Here is a 14,724-nt window from a genome sequence, read left to right as displayed (position 1 = left end):
TTCTGACCGAAGTTGATGGGGTAATTGTAGAAGAACCTAGCTGGATGGAGAAATCATACTGTAGAGTTGGAGTGGCAGGGAAGACAAGAAGCTCAGTCTTTAAAACCACCCTCACCTGAAACCAAACCACCACTACTCCTGAATCATAAATCTAAACTAAGGAGGTTTATAATGCCTGGAGAAAGATATTGTTAGCAATCCTATTCATCTTAATGACTTGGCTGTTGTTCTTATTTTTGTATTCTAATCCACAATGCTTACATAAATAGATGCATAATTAAAACAATGTGATGTGGAAGACAGAGAATGTTGCTTCCAAAACTTTGTCAAAATGCACAGGCAATTTTTCCCCCTGAATCTAATTATTAAATCATGCTACAACATCAGGCAATAAACAACAGTATATAAAGCATGCTACTTGTTACACTGTCAGCGTCACATGACCTCAACACACTGCATGTGCAGAAGCATACAGTATGTTGATGTTACATTTGCATGTCTTTAGGGTTAGAGGAAGCAGACGCTCAGTCTGGACTGTGCAGTGATCCTGCACCCATGAGGAATGATGTAAGCAAAAGCACGCTGAGCTCACAGTGTATTCTCAGTGTATCTCATTAGCGAGCGCTCTCTCTCTCTTTTATAATGTTGTTCCAGTGACTTTAAGAAACTACATTGTGGGGACTTAAGATCAGAACAATCTGTTCTGCCACACAAGTAATGATATGGATATTATTAAATGACTGAGAGTGTATACCCTATTATTATTACTTTGATTGCTTTTTTAATTATTTTTACTTGTTATTAGTTATTCATAATCTCTTTTTATAGCGTTGTTTGCACTGTTGTTTGCTGAAGAATTATGTCTGATGTACTGATGTACTATAATGGAAATTACATGGAAGGCTATAAGAAACATCTAATTTTTCATGTAAAATTAACCTGTAGTTTTCATGGATGTACATGGGGTCGACAACTTTTTTGACATGAAGTTACTATATATAGATGATTGGGGAAAAAAAATGTCCCAAAGATCCTCTATTAACCCTGTATATATAAGATGGCTTGTTGTTAATGAGTGACAAACTTTTTCAGTGAAAATAAAATATGAACCAAGCTGAAGGACTGTGAATATTTTGTGAATAAATATATGAATATTTATCAGGCATGTCATCATGTAGCGTGTCAAGTGGCTTTAAGGGTCAGTAGCACTAGCAGTCCTGTGTGCACAATCACGTGTGCTTTTTTTTGTCTCTGTCTATCCATTTTTATCTTATACGCATACCATGTATATTGTATATTCACACTTTAACACAAACCCAATCCTCCCATTCTCCTGCCCAGCCTATGATATAGTGTTAAGATGTTAAGCCATTTAGAGAACTCAACTGTAATCAATTTGGCAAAACAAGCTCTGGTTCCTGAATGGGGTCAGATGACGTGTTGTTGGCTGAGGCAAATGCGGACAGGTTTTACTCTTGGCTTATGTTGTACCACTATGTGCTCTGTCATAGTTTTGACACTGATAAACTGATAAACACTGTTAAACAAGTAAAACGTATGTTTAGTTAATAGGATATTGAACATTAGGGAGTTTGTTTAAATGTCTAAAATGAGAAAACAGCATCACGCATGAAAGAAATATATATATTTATAAATCTATAAAATTAGTTGTATTCTGTATGTGTGCATGTATATATTAAATTTTTTATTATAATCCTTTTTCTTTCATGCATAATGCTATTTAATCTGTGATCTATCTATCTATCTATCTATCTGTCTGTCTGTCTGTCTGTCTGTCAAGCATAAGATTCATGCATTGTTTACATTGACAAAGACTGTGCAGTATTTGGCACTCTTCGTTACCTGCTGTACTTAAAGCCATTCTTCTTAATGTCCTCCCTAATTTAACCTGAAGGGTTTGGAGTAGCTTGACCTGTCTAGATTACCTAGAGATGTGCTGTGCCCAATGACCCCTCAATTATTAAGTACAAGCAGGGTACGACAGGGGGCTTTCATCTTTTTTGTTAGCAGACTGACTTAGTCTGTTGTCTACTTTTACAATCTTTTGAGCTCACTAGATTGGAGACATGGTTAGTTACTGGTATACAGACCAGTGGGTTATGAGGCTGATAAGAAGGGATTGTGGAATGTGCTGGAAAAAAACAGTGCGTTGCGAACAGCAGGTTGGCTGGTGGTCTACTTAGGGGATTGTTTGTATGTTTGACCTAAGCTGGATGACAGCGCAAATGTCTGCTCTGGTGCAAGTTCCCATCCCTTTCCATAGCCTACTGTCTATGAGTGGAGCTCATGGGGTCAGGTTTTTTCCTGTTAAGTATGGTCCGGTTAGTCCCTACAGGTAGATTTTTGTAACCACACTATCTGGCTACAAATGCATTTTTCTCCATTGACTGTGATATATGGTGTTACTTATAGTATATGCAATCTGTTGTATTGCTGTCAATTACTTTTTATTAGCTTCTTTATTCGTCAGTTGTCATTTTTTTGTTCCCCCGTTGTTTGTGCTAATATGATGTTAATGACTCATACAATCTGTTATGCTCGTGTGTTCATTACGTCTGCATCTGTTCATCATCATGTACAATTTTGTTTATGGGAAACAATTCCTTGAACAAATGAGCTAATGGATCAGATGCTTCATATAAGCAGATGCTTCCTAAAGAGCTTTGATTTAGCTGCATAAATCAGGACTGGTTGAGTGACACATTAGTTCCAGTTGTGAGGGGAAAGAATTTAAGAGTAATTGAATGATTATCATACCTCTGTGGGTAACTTCACAAACATATGTTCCTCTTTAGAGTTAAATTGATTGCAGACAAAAAAAAAAGACTCAACAAATTGTTCAATTCTTATTTTGAATCGCCTCACTGATGTCACTTATAAACTGTTTACTTTGAGAAAAATAAAGTCCCCTTTGTTAAGAACAGCAAAATAACTCACACATTCTCTTTGTCCTCCTAGGCCCCAGCTTTAGAGGACTCTGGGAGTGAGGCAGCCTGTCTGGATGATGGGGAGTTTCAGCAGGAGGAGCATAGAGAGCAACAGGACCATCAGGAATGGTGTGAGCCGGTTCCTGAAGCAGCACAGGACACAAAAGAGGAATATTTTGACACACACTCATGGCCCAGTGACACTTTCTCTGAATCGAGTCATGAAACTAAGGACTGCTGCAGGACACCGCTCAGCTATGAGGTTGGATCTTGCTCTGTGGGTCATCTGGACTCACACTCTCCATTTGTCAAACCGTCACCTTTGGTTAGAGGGAGAAATCCCTCTTCAACAAAACAGCATCATTCTGTCAATCATGCTGACAGTCTCTGTAGAACAGTGGATAGAGAGCAATTGCAAATACAGACTGGAAATATGGGGGTGATGCACATGGGAGTTGATGGCACTGGAATGTCTCAAGCTAAGGGTACTCTGGAATGTGAGGAGGTTTTCAGCAATTTTCCAGTGGAACCTGAAGTTGATTCTTCTTCAAGGAATGGCCAATCCTATGTAGTAACACCTCTACTGGCATTAGAGAACTCTGTGAAACCGCAAACACTCACTGAGCCATGTGCTAATGACTCATTATTGACCTTAACAGACGGTGATGGAGCCAAGTTTAAGTTTGCTGACACCTTTGAGGGAAAATCAAAATGGGAGCAAATTAACAAAAATATCACGAGCACTCAGTCAGGACACAATGAGCCGCAAATAGAGTTCATAACCTCAAGTGAGAAACAGTTACAGCAAAATGATATTGACAGTAGTAACACTGAAATACAGTTGATTTCTAATGCATCTGTTGCGAATAGTAAAGATGCCGAATGTAATGAGCTGGGTGTTGATGAAAATAAGATCAGTTTATCTGTATCACGTCATCTTTTTGTATATGAGTCTGTATCAGTTGAGAAGCCTATTGAACAGAAGGTCGAGGAGTCAACAAAACACAGCCATTCACAGCCCTCAGTAGAGCACAGCCAATCACAGTCTTCAGTAGAGCACAGCAAATCACAGGCCTCAGCAGAACATAACCAATCACAGGATTCTGTAGAATGCAGCCAAACACATAACTCAGCAGAACACAGCAAATTACAAGACTCAGCAGAACACAGCCAATCACAGGCCTCAACAGAAGACAGGCCATCACAAGATTTTGTTGAACACAGCCGATCACAGGACTCAGTAGAACACAGCCGATCACAGGACTCAGTAGAACACAGCCAGTCACAGGACCCAGTAGAACATAGTCTGTCACAAACCCAAGTAGAACACACCCAGTCACAGGATTCTGTAGAATGCAGCCGATCACAGGACTCAGTAGAACACAGCCGATCACAGGACTCAGTAGAACACAGCCAATCACCGGACCCAGTAGAACATAGTCTGTCTCAGACCCCAGTAGAACACAGCCAGTCTCAGCATTCTGTAGAATGCAGCCAATCACAGAATTCAGTAGAACACAGCCAATCACAGGACCCATTAGAACATAGTCTGTCACAGACCCAAGTAGAACACACCCAGTCACAGGATTCCGTAGAATGCAGTCAATTACAGAATTCAGTAGAACACAGCCTGTCACAGCATTCTGTAGAATGTAGCCAATCACAGGACCCAGTAGAACATAGTCTGTCACAGACCCCAGTAGAACACAGGCAATCACAAGACTCAATAGAACACAGCCAGTCTCAGCATTCTGTAGAATGCAGCCAATCACAGACCCCAGTAGAACACACCCAATTGCAGGGTTCCGTAGAATGCAGTCAATTACAGAATTCAGTAGAACACAGCCAGTCACAGAGCTCAGTAGAAGATATGCCATCCCAAAATTTCATCAAACACAGCCAATCACAGGACCCAGTAGAACATAGCCAATCAAATAATTTTGTAGAATGCAGCCAATCACAAGATTCAGTAGAACTCACACAATCACAGGACTCAGTAGAACACAGTCAACCACATATTTCAACAGAACACAGGCAATTACAGAATTCAGTAGAATGTAGCCAATCACAGGATTCCGTACATCACAGGAAATCACAGGATTTAGCTGAACAAAACCAATCACAGAACTTCATTGAGCACAACCAATCACAAACGTCAATGGAACACAGCCAATCACAGTCCTCAGTAGAAGACACACAACCACAAATTGATTTCATTAAGGCAAAATCTACGAACACCCAGTGGACTGTGACTGAGTCAGACTCTGGTTTTATTTCAAACACAGTGGCTTTTTATGAAAAGGGACAATTAAAACAGGACTGCGTGGACGTTTGGATGGAACGTTTGCATTGTGAAGTCAATCCATCCTTGAAAACTTCTGGAAGGCTTTCATCAAAGGATACTGACAAAGAACTCGATTTGAACTTCGAAAAGAATAACAGTCTAAATTTAAAAAAACAGGACTTAAATGACACCCCACCTGTTGTTTCTGAATGTGAGTGTTTTGCAGCTGAGAGAGCTTTCTCAAATGTGCCTAATGCAACTTCTGCTGGAGTGTCAGACTCATTGCATCAGCGTGTGATCAATGAACGGACCTCAGAACAGTCAGATCTGCAGGCCAGACCTCATTATGGTTACCAAAATGCCCCAGTATTACAAATGCACACTAAAAAAAAGGATTACTCAATTAGTAGTTATCACATGGACAGTCATTGTTTAGAGGACAGTGGGCAAACTTATTCAGGGGAACATGAGCCTGAGGCTGATTTTTATGAAACCCATCAGTGCCCTAATAGTAGAATTAATTGTAACACACAGGGTGAATTCACTGAAGCACAAGTTTATGTTAACACTAAAACTTTTGATACCAATGATGGTGACGTTTTAAAAGGAACACAGAAGGATAGCAAAACACATCACATTATTAAAGGGTATCAGAAAGAATGTACAATAGTTCCCTCAATAGAGCAGTCAGTAATTTACTCTGATAGTTCGGGATGCATCGAATACACTAGGCCCAAGTCATTGAGTGTTACGTGTCCTGACATGAAGACAGCTGGAGCCGATGGGTGTCCTGTAGACAGTCCTGTCGAATCTCTGGCTGGTCTGTTTGAGATTTCGTATGACAAATCTCAAGTCAGCCCCACAGATGATTGCTTTGAGCTCAGTGATGGCCTTCATATGAACTGCAAACAAGTAGCACATTGCTTTATAGAATATACAGAGACCTCCAAACAATTTCGCCGACTCGACACCCTGTCTGACAAACAAGCAAGGCAAAATGAGTCAATTGAAACAATTGAGCCGGATGTTGATGTTTGGTCTAGTGCATGTACTGATCCTTTCACAAATGCTCAATCTCCTTTTGATTATTTCCAGCTGAACAGTAGAAACAATGAATACAGCTCAGACACAAATAATAATATTAAAGCCATTACTTTAGAAGAGTGTGCCTCAGGTGAACAGATCTCTTTGCCCAATTCTTTGCAAAAATACAGCAGGGTTAACAGCAATGCTGGATCTTTAGTTTCAAAAGGTGGTGATTGCAAAGACAGTGAGTCTTATAGCGCCCCTGCTAGTCAGGCCACTCCCTTTAAAGCACCTGAAATGAGGACTGCAATGAATGACGAAGATAATGTTGCTAAACCTTCTGAATTTAATGAATGTAGCAGCTATAGAAATGTTATATTAAAGCAGCTCTGTGATTGCTGTGGTGGAAAGGATTGCCAGCTGCACTCGTCTGCACTGGAGGTAGAGCAGACAGCAGGAGGATTTCAGCTCAAGGGCACAGACGGCATCAGTCAAAGCAGAACTGCAGTGTTGCAAACCTTGAGTCCCACACACACAGATGACCAGTACAGCACACATGGAGAGGTTAATGCAGACTCTACAAACTGTGAATTTTCGCATATTGGCCATTTGCTTGCACACAAACATCCGGAGCTCATCCAAGAGAAAAGCATTTTACCACTGGTTGGTGGCTCTATTAAGGTCGATGATACTTATGCATTAGAAAACATGGAGAGAAAGCTTGAAACTTTCATGGCAAACTCTCCTGAAAGCACTGATTCAATATGTGAAACTTCTGATCCTCTTTGTAAGCAATCTTTGCAACTGCACAACTCGGAGATCGAGGACGCATTTGTTACATGTTGCCATATTTTACCCATCACTAATTTAGAGGCCATTTTGGAGTTGGACCGTTCTCCAGAAAGCTCATTTGTGACTGAAAACGGACTGGAGGAGCAACAGAGAGGAAGTCCATTATCAGAAGTTGGATTCAGTGAGGAATGGAGCTCTTGTGATGACGTCACAACCCGCCCACATGCGGACGTTTCTGCCATGTGGACAAAAGCCAGTGTAGCCACTGTCATGAATGAACCAGATGCTGGAGAAACAATGAGCTCTTTATCAAATGGATTTGATAGCAGTGATGGTTATAGTGTTTCCAGTTTTGTGTTACAAGACCTCGACTCAAGTACCAACAGCGAAGAGATTGAGGACAGCACTCAGTCATCATCTAGTCTTCGTGGTTCTGCAAGAAATAAGAGAACCCAATCAGGGAAGGGCTCTGTGTTTTCAGTTTTTTCTCGAATCCCCTCATTCCGCAAGATCAAATGGGAACACAAAGGCAATAACAAGGTTGATCCAGAAATTAAGGACTCCAACGAGGATGGAGATGAACGGAATGAGGTGAAGTACAATAGGTCTCTCACACGTAACAAATCCAACCATTCACTGTACAAGACCCCTATTTCTCATAGTACAGATCATCTTACAGACATTTCAAAATTAGTTGACCACTCCAACGATGATATTTTTGAAGAAGCTTTTTCTTTGAACTTGCACAATAGAGAGAAATATGCACAATGTCAAAATTTGTATCAGCAGCAGCAACAGCACAAAGATGGAGACATACTGAAATTTAGAGCTTCCCCAACGACAGAGGAACTGCAACAAAAGAGAAGCAAAAGTACAGACAACTTAAACTTACGCATGAAGCTCGCAATAGCTCACAAGTCTCTGTCTAGCCTGTTTGAGTCCAGATATCCCGAGAGGGACAACCAGGAGCAGATTTCACAGTCAGAGAACGAAGAGGTAAAAACCAAGCAGTCCTGGAGGAAGATGAAACGCTCTAAGGAAGCAGAACTTTACAAAAGAACTCTATCGGTTCCTGGGACGACCTGTGACAAGTCCATACATCAGAGCCATATCGATTGTGCCTTCTGTGCTCATCAGAACAGGTCCAGACTTAACAGCTCACTAGCTTCTCAAAAGAGTTTGATGAACCAGTGCCATTCTGATTCACAGAGTTTGAAATCTGGACCTCAGTCTGATGATAGTAAATGTCTGGAAGGTGGTGAGCTGCCTTGTGCCCCTTACTCAGATTCTGAGGTCTCGGTAGATGACTTTGAGGCCAATGTTGAGGATAGGTCACAATCACCTGTACACCCCACTGTTTTTGCGCTCGCAAACCAGATGTCACCTACCTGGACCAGATCATTAAGCTGTTTTGAGACCACTAATACTCCGACGAGGCCCATGAGCCCCAAACCTCACAGTCCTGGTCTGGGCTGGACACACCAGAGGAGCTTCCGTTACCCCTCGAGATCTGTTGCATCTTCTCTCTGCTCGCTCGGTCAGGGAGTAAGCACTGATGGTCTCTCTGATCCACCTCTGAGACCGACGTCTCTGAAGCCAAGGACAGCACAACTCACTACAGCCCACTCTTTTGATTCTGAGTGCTTACTAGAGGACAGCAGTTCAGACAGCCAGTCTCAAAATAGCCTGAATTCAGCATCCCTGATCAACAAACCAGAGGTGAGTCAAAGGCAGTTATGAAGTTTATGATGTTAGGAGAGCTTAGATGTGTCCTTTGAACATTTTGAACAGGATTGCTATGTGATTTGCTCACTTTCTATATTTAGCGTTTTACCATATTCTATGGTGCATTTTTCAAAATACATTCCTGCTTTCTGTTGCTGAGTTGGACTCAGTCAGGATATTTACAAGGGTTGTTACATGTTTAAGTCACAATACTAAAGAGCTTTCAGAGAAATATGTGCACTTCTCAAAAATAGTGCCATCTAGTGGCTAACAAGGAATATTTACGATCACATTGTCTATATATCCATGGCACAATAATGTAGTGAACCCTTTCAAAAAGTGTGGCTTATACTGCAAACGGTTTTTTTTCAGACTTTTTTTTTCACTTGAAGCTGTAAAATATTCTAAAGTTTGTTTTCATAGATTGTTTATTGAATGTAAGAGCATTGTGCATTGATAATATTTTTGGGTCAGTAAGATTTTTTTGAAAGAAACCATTACCATTTTTTGGAAAAAAATATCTTATGTTTACAAAGACTGCATTCATTTAAAATTTAAAATACAGTTAAAGCAGTAAAATCATATAATCATAATAAGTTAATATCATTACAGTTTAAAATTACAATTGAAAACTTTTGTATTTTAAGATATTTTAAAATGTAATTTATTACTGTGATGGCAAAGCTCCACCTTCAGTGTCACATGAGCCTTCAGTAATCATTCTAATATACTGATTTGGTGCTCAAGGAACATTTCTTATTATTATCAGTGTTGAAAACAGTTGTGCTGCTTCATATTTTTGTGGAAACGGTGATAAATTTTTTTTTCTGGGAGAAAAAAAGAGGAAAAAAGCAGATTTACATGAAATAGAAATGTAAATTTTTTTATGTAATTTAATGATTAATTTAATGCATCTTTGCTGAATAAAATAAATAATTTCTTTACTAAAAATATTACTGACCCCAAACATTTGAACAGTAATCCATTAATCTGCCAGTGCATACAAAATACACATACATTAGAGATATTTTTTAACAGTTTAATGATGTCTTAACTGGAAAAGTATAAAAAAGTGTAGTGCAGTGTAAATATCTCGCTAATGGTTACCAAACGTTAATATATGACATCCATCAAAAGACATGTACATATACTGTACAATAACCACCTAAATTTGCACTCAAAGCATGTAGAGCACAGTACTGAGCCAGCCATCCAGTCAGAAGAGAGAAGACAACAAGGAAGTGCATGTGTGCTTCGGCTGAAGTCCAGAGAGCAGGGTAAAGCTGCACCCAGACCCATCTCAGACCTCTACGGTTGGACCGTGTCTCTTCAGGGCATCAGAGTGGTGGCGCTTGACCTGGAGAGGAAGAACAATTCGCCCGAAACACGTCGGCGCTCATGCTCATATGAAACGTTGACTGATGTGGAGAACATCTGTAAAAAGAAGGTTAACACGCGGCAAAGTTTGCGTCAGCTTAGCACACCGACATCTCAGAAGCACAAGAAAGTAAGGAACTCATCAAAAAGGGAGAACAACCCGACCATCAGCATCTCCCACTGCACCTTTTCTTCTCCTGTTCTGCTTCCTTCCTGTTTTGTACTCTTGGAATCATTCCCTTGTAGACCCTTTAGGATTTCCAATTTCTCTTCGGTTTCTTGTAATTTGCCTGAATGCACAAAAATCTGTCCGTACACTTTCACTATTTCCGATGTCTGTCAGAAATCTCAATTGAGCATATGAATCTAAATCATTTAAAATGATTATTTTACACAGTTTTTCTCAGTACATATATTAAATATATATATTATATTGAATATTTATTAATAATAACAATGATGATTATTATTACTTTTGTCATTTTTTAACTCTGTTTTTCAGTGCTTTTCATTGTAAATAAATATAGACATACAGACAATTATTTTATTAAATTAATTATTTAATTTTAATTTATCATTAATAATATACACTGTTTCTTACTGTTTAGTATATATATATATATATATATATATATATACACACACACACACACATAGTAAATAGTAAATTTAGTAGTGTAGTAGAAAATTATAAATAGCAAATATATATGTATTCACTCATTATTATTAATAATTATAATGAGCATGTTTGTATCTCATTCATAGGTGCGTGCTAGACTTTCCCTCACTTCTCCAGAGCAGTTCCCCTCTGTTTCTCTCAAAGACCACTTCTTTTCCCAGAGCACACCTGTTGGACTGGACTTTTTGGGCTGGCCTCACCGTGCGTCATTTTCAGGTACGGAACATTGGCATTTAAACCTGCTATACATTGCACCACAACCTTTTATTGTAGTACAAAGTATATTTACTTCCTAAATCTCTCCTTTAAGTTTGGGTGTACTTTAGTGTCCTCCAGGGGGCAATGGTTTCCTTCATTCTGCAACCTATGTTAACCCTCTGTCAGTTATTTATAGTTCTGTTTGTGACAGTCGGAGCCCAGAGACTCACAGATGTCTTTGATGTAAATTTATAGTCTTTCATCATCAAGCACTTACCCATTTGCGTTGAGATACCTGGACATAAACCTGAGGAGGTCTTTGCCCAGCTGCAGCCGCAAACAAACAATACATCTGTGATGAGTGATGAATTCCACCTACAACGTGCAATTTCTTAAGAAGTTTCTGAGCGTGGAGCTCAGAGGCCTCCAGCGCTGATCCTCTCTCTTTCTGCCAAACAATCCTGCTGATTATTTCTCACCCACTCACTGGTGCCAGGCCTTCTCTCGCTCACTCTCACTCGCTCTCTGAGCTTAGAGGTAGACCTGGCATGGATTTATAACCATCACCCTTAAAGACACTCACATACCCACACTTTAAAAAGGAGACTTTCATTTAGGAAATCGAGTGGAGTGTCTCAATAGCCTTTGATTGTAAGCTACTATGAAATGGGCTTTGGCTGACCTTGAGTTGGCTGTTTTGCTTGCCTGCTGTTATGAGCATTATGTTTCTATGATCAACATAAAACCCTGACTAAATCTGAGCCAGTTATATATTAAAGTGAGCATTTTTTTCTCCCTAATCTCTGATCTGAACTGAGACTTCTTGATCTTTTTTTTAACTGTTGTTCTGTTTTATGTAAAAATTTCCTCCCACTATTGATGTCTTATTGCTGTGACATGCTCTGTATTTTGCAAGACCTCTGTAAATCCCTTGCCTTATGTAATATGGATATCTATAGGAGAAAGACACAGTGACCTCATTTTGCCCCTTGCTGACATCATGCCCACTCTACGACCTTTCCGTACGCCGCATGACAAGCCAATGCAGCATTCCTATTGCGGTTATGCTAATGTAGAACTCGAGTCTTAGTTTGTAGTTTGAGTTCAGGAGCACTTCATGAGAGAAACTAACACTAATACGTGCTTCTCTCCACAGAATCGAATCTCAGCACACCAGCACAAGAGGCACGTGTCGCCCCTCTGGGTGAGTTTACTCCTTCTGAATCACAATACGAGCTGGACAATGCCGGAGTGAAATATTGAAGGGACGTTCAAACCTGTTTGTTTGGCCTGTAAGAAAAAGTGAAGACGTCGAAGATCTTGATGAAGAATAACTTTTATTACAGAATAGTAGTGACAAAGTACATGTAGTACCTTGGGTTCAACGGAGTCAGACTGAACCCCGAACATCCTAAGCTCAATCATTTTATACAGTATTACGTTCATCTTCCCGCTCAACATGTAAATTAAGTTTCGTTTTAAATGTAAATTGCGGATAACAATGAAAGTGATAGCCTTCCGTTCCCACATCTTCGGTAGACTCAAGTGGGAACAACCAAATGTTAAGGTGATAAGATTAAACAGAATCCATAGCAGTTATTTCATGTACCCTTTTGGTCAGCAGATGGTTCTTGACGGCCTGCTGCTGCTCCCACGCTATAAGTGACAAATTATCGCTCCGGAGGTACTATTTACATATGATTAAGATCGGAAAGAACTATCTATATGATAATTAAGCTCTTTGTAGAGAAAGGAGCATAGTTTAATACACAATTTGGAGTGGAAGCTGGGTCGAGGCAGACTATAATTACTTACAACAACCATTTGAGTCATCCAATATAACATTGCATGCTCAGATATCAGAATTACATTGATCTTTTTCTGAGTTAAATTGGATTAAAAATGTAGCTTTTATTGGCCATTTCGTTCTTTCACTTATACAGTAAGACAGCAGTGACTTTAAGAGGAACCATCATTAATCTTAGGGAATACTGGACACACTGTATGCGCCTGTGTCACTGATTAGCAAACTCATCTGTATTTTCCCTGTCTGTGGCTTCACCTCCTACTGAATTTGATGGATCTTTCTCTTCCTCAGCCGTCCGGTGGAGCAGAATTGTCAGCGTGAGGCCCACCATGTGAGGCCCAGATGGGAGAAGTGGAAACTATCACCTTAGACACAACGGTAGTCTTCTTTCTAAAGGATCTTTAAAAGCAGACTGAGGGCTTTACTTTGAACACTTGAAGTGATGGACGTTTTGACTGAAATGCCTGTAATACTCTGAGAAAACGAGAAATGGAGCGAAAAATGATCTTGAAACCTCATTAAAATAAATTTGTGTTTGTATTTGTATTGCATTGCAAAGTCGAAGCTAGCGCGCCATAATGTCATAGTAATTATATTTCACAAATGTGTGATTTATTTGCCAATATGACAATTAGCAAATATCATTCATTTGAAATCTTAATTAACCTCTGAAGCTTCAGAACCATTTCAAACAATCACTATTTGCTCAAAGGACAGAAGACAGATCTGAACAATTAATTATTTCCATTAAACAGAATCCATAGCAGTTCTTTCATGTACCCTTTTGGTCAGCAGATGGTTCTTGACGGCCTGCTGCTGCTCCCACGCTATAAGTGACAAATTATCGCTCCGGAGTTACTATTTACATATGATTAAGATCGGAAAGAACTATCTATATGATAATTAAGCTCTTTGTAGAGAAAGGAGCATAGTTTAATACACAATTTGGAGTGGAAGCTGGGTCGAGGCAGACTATAATTTCTTACAGCCTGTATGCATTTGTGACAGCTAATAGTCCAATTGGCTTTTTAAGTGTGTGTGATTTAAACTAGGGGTTTTGATGTCATATTTTAATCTTCAAATATGAAGATCCCCTTGAAAGAGAGCCTCTTTCTATAAATACAGCTATGTACTTCTCTTATAAATATTCTCTAAAAAGTAGAAAAAATAGTTACCATGCATGATATTGTTGTTGTTGTTATTTACGATGTTTTTGTCAATATTTTCTCTTTCTATATATTAAATATGTAATATTATTATAAATAATAGTGATAATAATAAATATAATAATGAAAATAATAAATAATAATAGTAACATTTTTACTACTACTACTATGAATAATAATAATAATAATAATAATAATAACTACAATAATAATTTCAGAACCTTGGCTTTCTCAAGTCAACATTATAAAAACATAACAAATATATATATATATATTTATATTCATACAAAAAAACACCGCCCCCAACTCACTTGGTAGGCGTGAATATTTAATTGCGCATGCGCATTCCTTGCTCAAACTGCAACGGTCGGACTCGGAGCCGAGGAGGAGACGATAGGACATTCTGAAAGACGAGCAGTGACAGACAATTGTAAGTAATATATTTACTACTTACTTTATGTCAGTATTTGACACAATCTAGAAATATTTAAGTGTAAGCCTGTGTAAAATTTATTTGTCGTTAAGAGGCTTAACTACAGTAACTTTTATCTGGTTAGTCTTATCTGCTTTTCGTTATAGAAAAATTACATATATTATGATAGTGTTTAACGGTTTACCGTCGTATACTTAAACCATAAGTAGAAACTGTATAGTCATTTCTTAAATGTTATTTTTGCAATTAATATCGAAATTGACTATCGTCAGTGGCTGTCGGTTAAGGC

At 39.0% G+C, this 14,724-nt stretch overlaps 1 protein-coding gene across 8 annotated transcripts in view; it reads left to right on the top strand.

Moving 5' to 3' along the window:
- The window catches only part of LOC107732940 (rho guanine nucleotide exchange factor 4-like), a 94,929-nt gene that overhangs the window by 37,628 nt on the left and 42,577 nt on the right, over nucleotides 1–14,724 (top strand). For 4 of the 8 annotated variants that reach the window (XM_016544378.1, XM_016544377.1, XM_016544381.1 and 1 more), the window contains 4 exons: nucleotides 2,980–8,769; nucleotides 9,959–10,282; nucleotides 10,918–11,047; nucleotides 12,186–12,233. In XM_016544378.1, the coding sequence (XP_016399864.1) occupies nucleotides 2,980–8,769; nucleotides 9,959–10,282; nucleotides 10,918–11,047; nucleotides 12,186–12,233 (6,292 nt within the window). The remainder of the gene's footprint in view (nucleotides 1–2,979; nucleotides 8,770–9,958; nucleotides 10,283–10,917; nucleotides 11,048–12,185; nucleotides 12,234–14,724) is intronic. The other 4 variants (XM_016544385.1, XM_016544382.1, XM_016544379.1 and 1 more) reach the window with 4 other exon arrangements.

Source organism: Sinocyclocheilus rhinocerous, unplaced genomic scaffold, assembly GCF_001515625.1.
Source record: "Sinocyclocheilus rhinocerous isolate Xijiao unplaced genomic scaffold, SAMN03320098_v1.1 scaffold1001, whole genome shotgun sequence".
Classification (NCBI taxonomy): Eukaryota; Metazoa; Chordata; class Actinopteri; order Cypriniformes; family Cyprinidae; genus Sinocyclocheilus; species Sinocyclocheilus rhinocerous.
Note: the sequence above shows the minus strand (reverse complement) of the source record. Positions and strands in the feature narration are given on the sequence as shown.